The 16,517-nt window shown below is 43.7% G+C and overlaps 1 protein-coding gene across 1 annotated transcript in view; it reads right to left on the minus strand.

Moving 5' to 3' along the window:
- SCML2 (Scm polycomb group protein like 2) overlaps positions 1-16,517 on the minus strand; it is a 2,608,432-nt gene that overhangs the window by 950,674 nt on the left and 1,641,241 nt on the right. Inside the window, exon 8 of the mRNA XM_044073060.1 lies at positions 8,535-8,791. Within this exon, the coding sequence (XP_043928995.1) occupies positions 8,535-8,791 (257 nt within the window). The remainder of the gene's footprint in view (positions 1-8,534; positions 8,792-16,517) is intronic.

Here is a 16,517-nt window from a genome sequence, read left to right on the forward strand (position 1 = left end):
TCTGTTTAGGACCAGGGATAATTCTTTAGCAATGTGGAATAGTAGTCTGTCTTTTCCACATCTACAATTGAAAGCTGACTTCGCTATTGAGTGTTTCTAATGTAATAGTGCACCTTTTTTTCTGTCACATTCTGATTAGTCTTATTCCACCAACAGTAATGCATCCTATACTGCTCATCTCGGGACATAGTTGTGGTGCTCTTTTCTCATATAACAAACAGCAGTAGGGCATTATGTAAAAGCACATCAATGAGCAGTAAAATCCATTACATATTTTTCCATTAGATGTACATCCAAACAAGTGTGCTGCAGAAACTATTTTAAAAAAAAAAATCACATTTGTGTCTGCCTCTAAAGTGAAAGATGCAAAAAAAAAAAGTAGCTCATATAAGCACTTCTTCCCTACATTTCAAAGTGTAGTGATATGGTTTTACTATCAGCATGGGGCTGTAAATAAAATGAGCACACAGAGGAAACTGTTAGCATTTCCTGAAGAGTTAAATTACCCTTCCCCCAAGGTACTGAAACCTGAGCCATCACACTAAAAGCTGTCTGAATGTAAACAATAGGATCACCTGACCTACCAGCTTAATCAAAACAATGAGATCTGCAGGGAATCTTGACACTCTCCCTTTAAGTAGTAGTTCATGCCTTGGTTTCAACATGGCTGAATTACTGCAATGCCCTTTACACAGGTCTTCACTACACTAAACATTATTGCCTACAGTTGGTGTAGAACTCTTCTGCTAGTTTACTAACTGACTTCAAGTTATCAACATATTAATTTTGTTTTACGGGGTGTGCACCAGCTGCCTATGCAATTTAGGAGTAGTTATACAGTTCTGGTATTGTTTTATTTGTTTCTGCATGGCTTGAGTTTCCCATACCTGAATGGATTAGTTGTGCCATACACACAAAAAAGAAATGATGTTCTTACCATAACGTTCCATCTATGTTGTCTATCTTCATTCCATTAACCTGTGGGAATACGGTTCTGAGGCTCGGAATTGACCAACCGGCCACCTTCTTCCAGCCCGAGACTCCTGACATGAGCTCCTCCTCCCTACTCATAATGCCCTGCTCCCCCACAGTACCTCAGATCGAGTTTGCCAAAACAAACAAACATCAGTACTCTACAAAAAACATGCAGATCAAATGTGTGTATATGACACAAGCAAGAAAACATCAGGAACTCAACCAAAGGAACACACTTTCCTTATAAATTCTACCAAGCTTTCTGAAGAGAAGGGGGCAGGAAGGTTAATGGAATGAAGATGGACAACACAGACGGAATGTTACATTAATAACTTAACTTCTTTGGAGACAAACAACTGATCAGACTTCCTAAAGGGCTTGGGGTTCTATGAATATAAAAACAAAGTTGTCTGTGTACATCAAGCCAGTGCAAAGTGTACTCCCCCTTATTTTGATAATCAGGAAAAGTCTGGAAGATTGACTGACTGATTAATGTTACTCTCCTTAGCCACCTTGGGTAAAAAGAAAGGATTAGTATGCAAGGTCACTCTGTCTTTGTGGAAAATCAAATATGGAAATTTTGCAGAAAAGGTTTGGAGTTCAGACAGAGTCTTTCAGGAAAGAAATTTCAAATCACTGCAGTTGAGGGTTCAAAAGGGGATGGACTAAAGCTTGCAGAATCATATTTAAATCCTACGGAGCAGCTGGATCTCTCACTGGTGGTCGGAGCAGAAAGATGCCCCTGAGAAAGGCTTTACACAGTTTTGAAGAAGCAAGAGATAAGGAATCAAAGTTTTGAAGAAACAAGAGATAAAGAATCAAACCCAATGTGACAATCAGAAATTTTTATTTATTTATTTATTTTATTTATTTTTTATTTTACATTTGTTGACCGGGCTAGTCCAGCTGGATCGTTGTCCATTTTCAGTGGAGGCCCGGGGAGAAAAGCTCCACAGATTAAAGCATGTTTATAGAAATACATGTAAAATAAACACTTATTATATAGGCAAAGAGCAAAAATACAAGGATATTAGTTCAGGTCAGGTGATGCAATTCTAACAACAAACAAATAATACTAACTATGTAATACAAATTATGTAATTAAAACAAGAAAATAATTTTTTTTTTTTTTTTTTTTACAACAGTAGTAACAATAGAATCATAATGTTAATTATGATTAGAGAGAAAGATTGGAGTGTTAAATAAAATACAAATATAGTTGAAAGATGAAAGTAGGTTAGTCTGGATTGGTACAAATAGCAGCCAGATGAACTTTGACAGTAGAGTAACTAGCACCATCCTTGAAAAGGGAAGCCAAAAAATCTAACAAGACTGTTACTGGGGCTGTAAAGGGATCTATCTGTTTTTGTTTAGCCCAAAAAAAAAAAAAAAAAAAAAATCTCTTCCATTTGCTCTTGTATTTTCTGTGTGGAAGACCTACAAGATGAAATCAATATTTCTGGAACGGGCAAAGAGTGCCTGTGATCTAGCCATCATCGGAAGTGGATAAACCATGTGGTTAATTTCAGGCCCTGAATGTCCGGATGTGGATGCCCCGATGAATGAAAGAGCAGATCTGGACTAGGAATGGGGGGGAGACCAGGTGAGAACAAAGGAAGGTGAACCAGGTTTTGTTGAGGCCAAAAAGGGGCAATGAGGATTACTTTGTTTGGCAACCTGAGAGCTTTCTGAAGGAACTTGGGGATCAACACAAAAGGAGGAAAGGCAGACAGCAGACCAGAGGGCCAAACATGGACAAGTGCGGGCCTAGGGGACTGTCCCTGGGGAGGAATCGAGGCAAAATACCGGCTGCATTTGTTAATGATGGAGGAGGAGGCAAAAAAAGACTGCCGCAAGGATGACCCCCCCCCCATTTCTGGAGCATCACATCCACCATTGACTGATTCAAGGACAACTCATGAGGCATCAGTAACACTTGGCTGAGCTTGCTGGCTAAAATGCTGCGACTCCCTGGGAATGTGCGTTGCTACCAGAAAGCGGTTGGTAGAAATTGCTCACTGTCACTCTCTCATTGCTTCTCGACAAAGGGGGTAAAACCTGGTCCCTTCCCTGTTTGCTGATGTACCAAACCACTGACATATTGTCCGTTTGGACTGCAACAGTCCCCTGAGGTAGAAAGCTGTCTAGTTCTTGCAACTCCAGAACAACCACTCTCATCTTGAGTACACCAATATGCAATTTGGTCTGCTGGGGCGTCCACATGCCTTGGACTGTCTGGCCCAGACAATGCCCCCGGCCCCAAACTGGGAGGCATCCGTGGTCAATTTGGCATTCGGGGAAGGAAGAATGAATGGGCGCTGAGTAACTTCTGTGGAGTGAAGCCACTAAAGTAGAGACTCCTTGCACAACCACGACAGACTGATGGGAAGATTCAAAGGATTCCTGAGAAGCAACCATTGTACTGCTAAGGTCCACTGTAAAAGCCGCACGTGACAACATGCCATTTAGGAGGATTAAGGTTGCTACTAGGGAGCCTAATGCTGTGAGAACTAGAGGGGCTGGGGGTTTTGGAGCAGTCAAAATCTGGCTGATGTGAAATTTCAAACTTGTTACTATGTCCATTGTGAGATAAGCATAAAATGTCTTTGTGTCTAGGTGGACCCCTATGAAATCTTTGGCTTGTACCAGATTAAACGGTGACTTCTGTATGTGGACAGTTACCCACAGGGTTGGAGCCAACTTAAGAAAGTAATGCCTGACTTGAAGGAGTCGATGTCTAGTTGAAGCAGTCAGGAGCCAGTTGTCCAAATGTGGAAATCTCTAATAACCTTTGCAGTCAGAGATGAACTGCAACTACTGTTACACATTTGGTGAACACAGTGGGGGCTGTGGTGAGACCAAACGGATGTGCCCTGAATTGGTAGTGACTGGCTCCCAGCCTGAAATACAAAAACACCTGGAGCACCTGTCCATTTTGATATAGTAGTACACATCCTTGAGGTCTGCAGAGCACAATCACCCATCTTTAGAAGAAGTAAGATAAATTGAATTGTGACCATAACAAACGTTGTGTGTTTTACCGACTTGACCAGATATATCAGATCAAAGATATGTTGTGAGTCCCCTATTTTCTGGGGTACTAAAAAGAATCTGGAGTAAGCACCCTATCCGATTTGATCGCAGAGGAGGAGCTCTTGGATGACTCCTCTTTTGCAGTAACCTTATTTCCTGGGCCACATCTTCCCTCTAACTGGGTGGAACATCAGGGAGGCTAAGTTTTTGTTTGGGAGGTTTGGAAGAGGGAATGAAGTATCCTCTGGGTACGATCCTTCGCACCCATTTGTCATTTGTGATGGCCTCCCAGGCTTCTGGGTGCAAAGCAAAATGTTCCCCGACTGCTTCAGGAGGAGAGCAGTTGGTCCACAATTCACGACTGCTGGATAGGCTTGTCCCGGGCATATTTGCATGCCCTCTGATTTTGCGGACCCCCCTCGGCCGTGCAGGTGGCGTCTCCCATTCCATATCCAACTCTGCCTCGGGGGGGGGGGGGGGTCTCCTTGAGTGTCCTGGAAAGGATCCTGTGACTTTCAAAACCATGTCTTCTTAGTTCCACACTGTTTCCTGGAGAAGGCCCGTTGTGTAGTAGAAAAACGTATTCCGATGACAGACAGAATCTTACCATCTTTCTCATTCTGGGATAAAGTGTCACGTACCGTGGACCCAAACATGATGGGGAAATCAAAGGGGCATTAATAAAGGATTGTTTGAGAGGCTCTGCAAAATCGCACAGCCTCATCCAGGCATGGCGCCATATGGCAATGCCGGAACAGGCCGCCTTGAGGCACCCTCCGCAACGGGAGAGATAAGCCTCATGGACGCATTGGCTAATGACTGTAGGGTGGCTAGCCTAGACGAAAAGGACTCCTGTTCCTCAGTAGGTACAGACCTTGAGACCAAGCTAGAAAGCTCCTTGACTAAGTTCCTTTATGCCTGGATAAAAATGTGACAAATAGTTCAACACCCTAAGAGCAAAGGTAGATGAGGCACAGACTCTTGCCAAATCTGTCCAATGCTCTGCATTCTCTATTCAGGGGGTGGACAGAGGAGCCTTCCTTAACCTGTTCCTTTTTAGTGGCTGCTGCCACAACTATGGCATCTACTGGGATTCCTTTGTTCTACAAAGATTTATCAGCCGGGGCCACTCAAAATCTTGTTGGTGCATTTGGGGATTGGTTCCACTGTATCTAGCTCCTACTAAGCCCTCAATGACACCAACTGGATGAATGGGTCAGCCAGGGTGGATACCCAAGGTAGTAGATGGGCCGGACCCAAAAGCCTCCACAGTACTGATTCCTCCAGGGAAGGGTGGGCAGACCAACCGCCCCATTGCTGAAGCATTTCAAGGATGCTTCAAAGAAGAACTTGTCAGGTGATGATTTGGAAGACCCTTCACATTCCTCAATATCAGTATCCGTAGTGAGAGATTCCATAGGAGAATCCACGTGCCTCTTTTTACATGATCTCTTCTGTGGGACCTCCTTGGGAGGGCCCTCCTGAAGGTGTCAGAAGAAGCCTGGGGAGTCACTGAGGGAAGGGTGTGGAGGCTTTCTGGGGCTGGCAGTCCACGCGGCAGCTCAGAAGCCTCAGGCACAGGTCCAGTATGGGGAGGGGGGGATTCCATAGATATAAGTGTTGAGGATCTCCTAGGAACGGAGAGGACCCTCTCCGTGACCCTGAATGCGGGAAGGGCTCCGAACCTCCTGGAACTGTCTGACCGGGGACCACCAGAGCAGAAGCCTCCCACAGAGTATGGGCCTCTCGCTCCGAGGGGGGAGAGAGAGGTGAGCTGTCAAAGGTAGAGACACTGAGGGGAAGCAACAGCTCCAAAAGCCTTGGAGTCTAGGTCAGCCTCCCCTGGAACCAACCTCAACACTATGGCTCCGAGACATGCTCAGAAAGAAAGTTGGAGGGGAAGAGGAGATCTCTATCGGCTCCAACACCCCAGCACTGGGACCCAATGGAACCAACAACTCTAAAACCAAGGGTTGAATTGGAGAAGGAGCTACTGGTTGGAAAGTACAGTTGTGTACACTTACCATAAATGTAGATGTTCGAGTATATTCACTGTTGCAGTCATCACATTTGGGTTATTCCCCCATCACTGCATGGCTTGGAAAGTGGATGCCCTGTCCTTCCCCTGGGTCAATCTATTGGTCTATGCCTTTCCTCCATTACCTCTCATTATCAGGGTACTGCTCAAAACAAGGGAGGAAAAACCAAGGACAATTCTTATTGCTCCAGACTGGCCTCACCAGCACAACAGCAATCGATGCAGAAATACTAAGCCACTGGTATTCCGGCCAAGGGCTACCATGGCAGGGATAACCCAAATGTGATGACTGCAACATTGAAACACGAAGAACATCAGGGAAACCCTCACGGATCCAGAAGTGGATGGAGTGGACACAAGCTCGATCTGGATCTGTGTCTTGAGAAATTGCCTCAATGAGCTTACCGACATCCTTGGAGGTCAGACTTCTGGAAGACCAAGAAGGAGGTCTGGAGGATCTCCATGGGGAACCAGGTGGAGATCTCCTTACATAAGTTGGCAAAGTTGATCCCGGTGCTAAAACTGTAGGAGCCAATGCTGAGGGAGCTCCATTTGGTCCTGTAGCAAAAGAGGCTGATTGGGGCAGAAGAGAGGCAGAGGCCACTGAACTCGGAGCCGAGCGAGTCAGTTCCAAAGATTTTGCCTTTTTCCTAGGCGGTTTGGAGGGAGATCGCATACGAGGTCTCCTGAACTCCCAGGACTCCCTGGGCTTTTCAGGAAGGTGTTGAGCCCCTGATGTGGAAGGCATTCCTGAGGTGGCAGAAGGAGGAAGCAACCCTTTTAAAAATCACTTTGCTCCTCCTATTCGCTACAGCCCTATGATGAAAAGCCCTACAAATATCACAAGGAGCATCCAAGTGCTGAGGCCCCAGACAGTACATGCACTCCCCATGGGCATCAGACAGAGAGATCTTTTGCCCACAGGAAGTGCACTTTTTAAAACCTAGCAGGTTTTGATCAGCCATAAGGAAAGAGAAAGGAAGAGGCACAGAGAAAGGAGAGAACCTTTTTCTTTTTAAGAAATAGGACCTGATCGGTAGAAATGGGAAAGTTAGAAAAACTACAGAATTAGAAGAGCGGGCAACAAGTAGGGAAAGAAACAACCAGCAAAACTTACAAACCACCGAGAAGCTCAAGAATGAGGAACTTGATGCAAACTCGAAGCACGGCAAATGAGATCTGAGGTAGTGTGGGGGAAAGGAGCATTATGGGTTGGCAGGAGGAGCTCAAGTCAGTAGTTTTGAGTTGGAAGAAGGCAGCCGGTCTGTTCCGAGCCTCAGAACCATATTCCCACAGGTTAACAGAATGAAGTAGACAACATCAGATCAACGATTGTACGCTAGGTTACTCAGAGATGTTGGTGGCTCCCTGGGCATGTCTTCAGAATTCTTGTGTACAACGTTTTGCCTATCAAGTTCTGTACCTGTGGAACTTGCTACCTCATTGGCTTTGGGAGTTCTCAACACTGGCCGGCTTCTATAGTTTGCTTAAGACATCTCTCTTCAGTACTGCATATGAAGGAGACACGTGACTAATGCCATTTTTTTTTTTGTTTCGTTTTATAAGATTCTTTGTTCATTACTTGAACTTAACTGTAAACAGTGCTTTGTAGAAAAAAAAACTAAATAAATTGAAGTTGAAATTACTTGTTGAAAAATATATTTTTTTGTCCTTGCTCCCAGACTCTCATTATTATATATTATTACTTGTGTGTAGGCTTGCTTATATCATTTAAAAATCTAATTTGTTGTATACAAAACAGTTGTATTTAATTTATACTCTACTAGTGTACTGCCCTGAGGTCTTTACTGTCCAACTGCTGTACATATGCTTGCTTTTTACATATACTGCTATCTGTACTATTTCAGTGTGTTATCTGCGTAACTGTTATGTCCGTGGCATTACGCATCAGGTCATGACTGAAAAGGGTCCTCAGACCACTGCACCTATTTGGTAACAAACATGACAAAGTAAAAAAGCACACACTGTACATTTCCAGATGCTTATCCCACAACCATCAACACCGCTTTTCAAAGAGAAGGCCTTTTCATGTCTCATCTATTTCTGGTATCTCCATGAAACTCCAACCTGAAGAATAGTAAAACAACTACAACAACACAAGTTCATACAGTATTAGGTGGATACTTCTGCTTCCCTCTCCTTGGCAGTATCTTACATTGATACTGTATTTGAGGAACAGTGCATAAAAAAGGCATATTGTTGGAATACAGTGTCGAGTACAATCACATGGTTTGTCTCATCCTGTCATTGCAGAATGCTCCTGATGAATGTGGTCCTTGTCTTGGCATACCACCTTTCAATCATGTAGGAATGCAAACTATAAACCATCACAAATAATTTTTGAATCTATGATTCATACAAAAATGTTTATTACTAAATAACTAAATTATAGATAAACACGGTAATGATGAATAAGCTTGTATAACTTAGCAGCTGGTATAAAAAAAAAAAAAAAAAACATACAGACCTTTCGTCCAGGTTTCAAGCCCTGACCTCTCCTTTTCGGAGTTCTTGCTTGGGAGGGAGATTCTGCCAAGCTGTTCTTCAGTATTTTGACCTTCCTTGCAGCAGACAATGATCCAGGTCGTCGCCCCCTACGTGATTTCTTTCCTTTCTGGTCTGCTACTGTGGTGGATCCTGTGGATTTCTGTGGAGAATTCATTGAATGTCGACCTGCTTTGGCAGGAGAAGATGGAGTATCTAGAATACTCTTTGTAAGAGTCACTGAAAAAGAAAGAACGACGAAAACTGATCACCGTATGTAGCCAGATACAGTCTCTAAATGATACCATCTTTTTGCTCAGAGCTGTACTGTTCTCACTACAGTCAGCTATACAGACTTGGTAGAAGGGTGTGGGTGTGTGTGTGTGTGTGTGTGTGTGTGTTAATTGCAACAACAACAAGACAACCTACAAAATCTTTCTGATCCACACTTGTCTCCCCTGTCAGACCAAATCCATTCTAATCTTTAAGACACAGCCATTTCCTGACAGAACACACTAGATAGCAACAATGAAAACAAAACAATGCAAGTCACAATACTGCTGCCTCCCCACAGATCCTGCAGTTAGTTAACACTTCCACAAGTCTATTAGCCATTTTGTTTCTTATTTCATGCCATGAAACATCTAAAGAAAAAAAGCACAAACAGTATCAAATAATGCAATAAGATGTCATCACACACCGACTAGGACTGTTGAGTAAGTATGCTACATTTTGATTAACTAATAGTTGCACTTATTCAAGAGCTGAGATGCAACAGTACTGCAAATGAAGATGTCAACATTCTGTTAACATGAGTAACAGCTGCCTAAAGAGTTCTTAAAAAAATAAGTCAATATTTTAAGTAAACTTAAATTAACAAAATAGCCTGGGACAAAATTGCTGTCAATGCAATATAAATGAAGATCCCATTCCCCTGTAACTGAAACTGTGACTATAATTCTGCTGATGAATGCAACATCACAAACAGAAAATTTAGTTCACATCAAAAGAAATGCCGAAGGTTCAGCTACTTCAGAATGTGCAGTAACATTCGAGAGTGTGTGTGTGTGTGTGTGTGTGGGTGTGTGTACATGTATATAAAACTTTTTTTTTTTTAATCATGCCATTCTCTATGTGACCTGTCAAATGGTTTAATGCTGTGAAAACCTTTTCTGTAGCATACAAGCAATGGATGCTTCTGCAAATACTTTTAGCCACTACAATGCACTATACACAGGCAAGGACCTTTGAAAATCTGTTCTTGTTGGAGATCATCCATGCTTCACCATCCTTCACAATGCAGCAGAAATAAAGGTTTCGAACTCAAAGTCCCCACACCCCTCTGTGGAACATACTGCATACCGCGGACAGAGTTGAGTTTTTTCTAAATATATGACATTACAAACATGGTCCCACATATTTAATATTTAAGCGATAACCAGTGACATGGTGTGGTATATTGAAAATTTACCCACGGTTGGTGTGGTTTAATCACGATGGCGAAGCCAGAGTGATTAAATAAAGCCAACCATGGGTAAATTTCAATATACTACAACCACGGAGTCGGTTATTGCTTTTATACGATGACATTATTTAAGAAAAAATACTTACTTTTCTTAAATAATGTCTTTGTATAATGGCGCATTACTGTTCTTCCGCCGGTGGAGGTATACTGCTTCTTTGTGTTGATGTACTGTGCATGCGTATGGGACTTGCTTTCCTACGCATACTCAGTAAATCAATGCTTTGAAATGGAAGCAATGGTGAAGAGAAAGTCTCCGTTGCTTAGTTTTTTTTTTTTTTCCTTTTTTTTTGTATTTAAAAATTTTGGATACTTTATACCAATGGAAAAAAGTCCAGGCGACTGGACCTTTTTCCGTTGGTATATTGTGGGTTTACAACAGGCACGCTGGCCAATCAGCGTGCACATTTTGGAATATTAATGGGGGGGGGGGGTCATGTACAATTCATAATGAATCACAAGAATCTCAATAAATGCACAAGACTATTCAACCAAAGGTCATCCGTGCTTTGCCAATAACCACCCTCAGGATCTTGGGTTCATAGGATGATACTAGGCTATTGGCCCGGAGACCCTTATAAGCCTAGCCAAGAATTTCACCCATGTTCCCTCAAAGTCAGCACCTGTTTCCCCTGTCCAACAAGGACACAGGGGGATCCCAGTGGTATATTTTCTATTTCCCATCCAGGCGTCCAGGTTCCTCTTAAAGAAGGCTAGAGAGGTACTCTGCTTGACATGGAGAGGGAGACTACTTCACAGATGGGGGGGGGTCTTTGGGACACAAATCTATCCCGCCAACAAGTTCTATTAATGTCACAGACCAGGTTAAGGCCTTGACTGCGGGTTGTGCGAGTGGAGTTGGTCTTACAGATATGCAGCAACTCCATCAAAGCTGGGTCTGAAATGGCCTTGCATGCCAGACACAGGTCACCTCTGAGCAGTCTGTATGAGACTGAGTAGAGGGACAGGGCTTCCAGCCTATCTATATAGAATAAGTGTTTGAAACCCTGGATTTTCATGGTCAGGAACCTCTGTGGTCTCTCTAACTGATGCATTTGCTTGGCAAGGTACATGGCGAAGAGGGCATTGTACTCGACAATGGGTCTGATAAGGGAAGAGTACATTGATGTTATGACCTCCTTGTTCCTGGATGAAATACCCTTACTTATGAGGTGGGCCATGTAGAAAGCCTTCCATACAACAGAGGCAACGTGGTGGTCAAAAGTCAGGTTACTATCAACTTGAGTACTCAAGTCCCTCACGACTGATTGCATGCTTAGTATGTTGTTAATGTGATAATTAGTGGAGATGACATTTTCCCCAAAGGGGATAATGATGCATTTCTTGGCATTCAGTTTGAGGCCATGCTTCTGGCACCAGTCATTAGTTTGAGTAAGGCCCTCTTGCAGGATGTTCACATCACTAGGGGAATTTAAGACAGCGGCCAGCTTGAAGTCATCTGCAAACTTGGTCAGCCACAGTCCACTGGTTTTGGCTTTAACCGCTGAAAAGTATATCCCAAACAAGAGAGGCCCCAAGAGTGATCCTTGGGGTACACTGCTCACTACGGGTCTACTACTAGAGGTGGCTTCCCCTACTTTGACAGAGTGGGTTCTATCAGTGAGCCAGTTAGCTACCCAATGGTAACATACGGGTTTGATGCTTAGTTGGGAGAGTTTATCTATTATGCCCAAGTCAGGAATAGTGTCAAAGTCAAAGTCTTTGGCTAGGTCAAGGTAGGCGGTGTGCACCGTCTTTCCCCCATCCATGGCTTTGGTGACTGTTTCAAAGAAGTCAACCAAATTTAACAGGCATGACCTCCCTTTGACAAAACCAAACTGTGTAGGGTCAAGCGTCTGGAGGTTGCCAATGTCCTTGTTTATAAGGTTCATGACAATGCGTTCCACAGCCTTGCAGATCAGGCTAGTTAGGCTGATGGGCCTATAACTGCCTGGGTCAGTGGATGCTCCACCTTTGTGTAGAGGGATGACAGTGGCTGTCCTCCATTCAGCTGGGATGAAGCCGGTGCTCAAGCTTTGGTTGAATAGGGTGTCTAATGGAGATGACAGCTCATGCCTGAGTTCATGTAGGGCACAGCCAGGCATGTTATCGGGTCATATGGAGACTGTATGTTTTGCCTTTGAGAGGGCATTAAGAACCTGCTCCCTGGTGATGATTGGGGGGGGCAGGTGCTGGAGATGTCCTGGTTTACTGACGGGGGGGGGGTAAAGTTTTCACTAAACCTGTCTGCCAGCAAGTTGGCTATATCTATGGCATGTGTATGTGGTGTTATTGACCACCAGTTCAGAGCAGATTTGGGTGTTGCCTTTGAGATTGCAGACATATGGGAAGAAGGCCTTGTGATTGTCCTTGGTGGATGTGTCCAATTTGGACTCAAAGTTAGCCTTAGAGGATTTCACCAGTGACCTTATTTGCTTGTTCAAAGGAGAGATTAGTTCCAAACTGGCACCTGCTCCTTCTTAGCCCTGATCTAACCACCTTTTTAAGGAGGGCAGGCCCCATTTTAGGGCACCAATCAGTTTGTTTAAGCTACGTTTTAAAGCTGACATGGAGTCACACTGCTTGACATGCAAGAGAAGTCTATTCCAGGACAAGGGGTAATGAACCTAACTCGGTTTAGTTTTGTTTAGTTTTTTTTTTTTTTTTTTTATTATTACCTGATGTAAATGGAGATCTCTCATTCTAGTGTTGGCTATACTGTCTGATACATCAAGAAAGAGTAGGTCTCAGATAATAAGGACAGCCATCAACCCAGATGCCCAAGTCCATACTGCCAGGCTCACCTGGACTGTAGCACGTCATTAATGCCAATTCCACCTCCAGCACTGAAACACCTCTTCAATGAGTCCAGACAATATACAGGTTGTCTAATACATAGTGTCTAGCGAGATCTTGCTGATCCCCTCCTTAAATTCCCATCCCTTTCTTGGGAATGCCAAGAAATGTGTAATCTTTATCACACTGACAACATACCCCTAAAAGTTGATACAGTAGTTAGGGATCTGGGAACTTGTTTCGACAATGAACTTTTCTCTGATTACCACATATCAGGAGTATTCACTTTTCTCCTTGACTTTCTGACTGTGTAGTTAGTAATTGTTAAGTTAGCTGGGTATGTGGAGATTCAGGCCCCTGCAAATAGAACTTCTGGAGATAACACGGTGTATATGACATTTTCAGTGAAATGCATTTTGATGAAATGTGACACTCACATACACACAAACACACCCACATATTAATTTTATATATATATATATATATATATATATATATATATATATATATATACATACACATACACACACACACACACACACAAAAAAAGACAAACTACTTACCAATTTATGAGCTCTAATCTGTTGAGCACTGTTCTCAAGGCTTCTTAAATTAAATGTATATTTTTATATACGACTAAATACATATAAAATAAGAAGTTATGCACTCAACATAACATTCGATGTATGTAGTCCATCTCACCTTACATTCTTACCCGTGGGTTCGGAGCCAAACCTCGGCTCCGACTCGGCCATACTCTAGCTGGAAGTCTTCAACTGGCTTGTGGCTAAGAGGTATCCCATCATGCAACAGGTCTACTTCCCAGACTTGTATGCTGCAAGCTCACACACGTACACACTGAGAAGAACAACAACCCCAACAGAAAGGACTACTGACACCTAGAGACAATACCCCAGGTCCTCCAGGAGGGGGAAGGAGGGAGGGTTAGTAAGAATGTAAGGAGAGATGGACTACATACATCGAACGTTATGGTGAGCACATACCTTCTTGATGTTATGTAGTTCAATCTCGTCTTCATTCTTACCCGTGGGACAGCGTCCCTAGCACCTTGATCTTGGTTGGCTCAGTGAAAAATATTCTTGAGCACCGTGGAACCAAAGGAAGACCTGCCTCTAGAGATCAGATCTAATTTGTAGTGACTGATAAAGGTATGAGGCGAAGCCCATGTTGCTGCAGCACAAATATCATCCATAGACATCCTAGCCTGAAATGCAGTTGAGGTAGCCACAGATCGTGTAGAATGAGCCTTCACTTTAAAGGGCAATTCTTTGCCACTGGAAGCATAAATAAATGAGATGCAATCGGAGATCCAGCAAAACAAGGTTAACTTAGAAACAGGAACCCCACCAAGTCTACTGTCTGAAAACGAGACAAACATTTGATCTGATTTCCTGAAATCTTTTGTCCTATGTAAATAGAAATACAACTGTCTAACATCTAGCTGATGAAACTTAAATTCTGCCTTGTTGGAGAATTCAGGAAAAAACACACGCAACTCAATGGATTGTTTGATACTGACAAAAGAGGCAACCTTTGGGACAAAAGAAGGGTTGGTTCTTAAGGAAACCCTATCTTTGTGAAACACCAAATAAGGTGGCCTAATCGATAATGCTTGGAGTTCAGTGACCTGCCTAGCTGAAGTTACGGCTACCAAGAATACTGTCTTCCATGACAAGAATTTAATGCTACACGTAGCTGCGGGCTCAAAGGGAGTTGAAGTGAACTTCTGTAGTACAAAATCGAGGTTCCATGGCATCACCGGATCAAAGATTGGAGGTTGGAGTAACAATGTCCCTCTCAGAAAAGCCCTACAAAGCCTATGAGCCATAATGTTAGGTTCATTAGCAACGTGAAAGGTATAAATCACTGCCAATTGTACTTTAATGGTTGTTGCAGCTGAACCCTGACTGAACAGTTGAGAAAGAAATTCCAATATTGCCGAAACAGGCGCCATATAAGGATCAATATGTCTCTCATGGGCCCATATAGAAAATCTCTTCCACTTACCGGAATAAATCTTCCTGGTAGAAGGCTTGTGGAAAGATGATAGAATATGGACCACTTCCGGGGAAAAATCATGAAGCCTGACTAAGGATGGAACTGGAGCAGCCAAGCTGTCAACTTCAAGGTCTGGATGGAGGGATGGAACTGTCCTGACATATGAGTCAGCAGATCTGGAGCTAGGTCCAGAATCCAGGGCTTGTCCATTAGATAGGGTTGAAGGAAGGGAAACCAAATCTGACGAGGCCAGTGTGGGGCAATGAAGATCATTTTGCTTCCCAAAGACTGTGCCTTTTCAATGACCTTTGATATGAGAGGTAACAGTGGAAAGGCGTAGAGAAGACCGGAGGGTCAATCGTGAGCCACAGCGTACCTGGGTGTCTCCCACTCCGGGAGGATAAGGGTAAAGTAGCTGCTGCATTTGGCATTAAGGGGGCTGGCAAATAGATCGCAGCAAGGCTGACCCCATCTGTGGAATACCTCTTCAGCAACATAATTGTTCAGGGACCACTCATGAGGCATTAGGATAGCTCTGCTCAGCCTGTCGGCAATCACGTTGGACTTCCCCGGTATGTGCGTTGCAACTAGAAAGCGTTGGGAAGACACCGCCCACTGCCAAACTCGAAGTGCCTCTCTGCAAAGGGGGTATGATTTGGTTCCTCTCTGTTTGTTCAGGTACCATACCACTGACATGTTGTCTGAGTGGACTGCAATTGTCCCTAGAGGGAGCAACGCTAATAGCACTGCTGTCATCTCCAGGACATTGATATGCAAATGGGTCTCGTGATCCTTCCACATGCCTTGGACAGTCCTGCCAAGATAATGCCCCCCCCCCCACCCAATCTGGGAGGTATCCGTGGTCACCGTGGCAACTGAAAAAGATGGGACAAAAGGCTTGCTCACATTGAGATTGCTGGCCTGAAGCCACCAGCGTAGATCCCGCTTGCACGTGTCCATAATCAGAATAGGATGGGAGAGTGGAAGATGCTGTAGTGACCATTGGGTGAAAAGCAGCCAATGAAGAGTCCTCATGTGTAGTCTCAAGGGGAACTAGCATGAAAGTAGCAGCCATGGCCCCTAACAACTTTAGGACCACTGTTGCTTTGACCTTCCTCAATGGTAGTAAGGCGTAGACCTACTGCTGTAAAGCCTGAATTCTGTCTTCTGGTAAGAAGGCCCTCATGAGCACCATATCTAGCTCGCCGTCGATAAAACTGACACGCTGTGAGGGCAACAAGGGAGATTTTTTTCCAATTTAGAGTAATTCCTAACCTTTGGCATAGTCTAATGGTGACGTCTCTGGTCTGTAACAGTAGATGCCTGGTGGTGACAGAAAGGAGCCAGTCGTCCAGGTACAGAAACACTTGGAATCCCTGACGTCTCAAGTGAGCCATTACCACTGCCATGCATTTGGTGAACACTCTGGGGGCTGTGGTGAGACCAAAGGGCAGAGCGCGAAACTGAAAATGACTGGCTCCCAGCCAGAAGCGTAGATGACTTCTCAATACCCTGTCTATCTTGACATGTTAGTAAGCATGTGAAAACAAAAAACAGAAGACAAAATTACCCTGTACTTGTAAACGCCAAGGGAATTCTTGTATAGTCCACACTTGTAAATTCTCCACA

The sequence above is a fragment of the Protopterus annectens genome, chromosome 5.part1, assembly GCF_019279795.1.
Source record: "Protopterus annectens isolate FY-2018-M chromosome 5.part1, PAN1.0, whole genome shotgun sequence".
Lineage (NCBI taxonomy): Eukaryota > Metazoa > Chordata > Ceratodontiformes > Protopteridae > Protopterus > Protopterus annectens.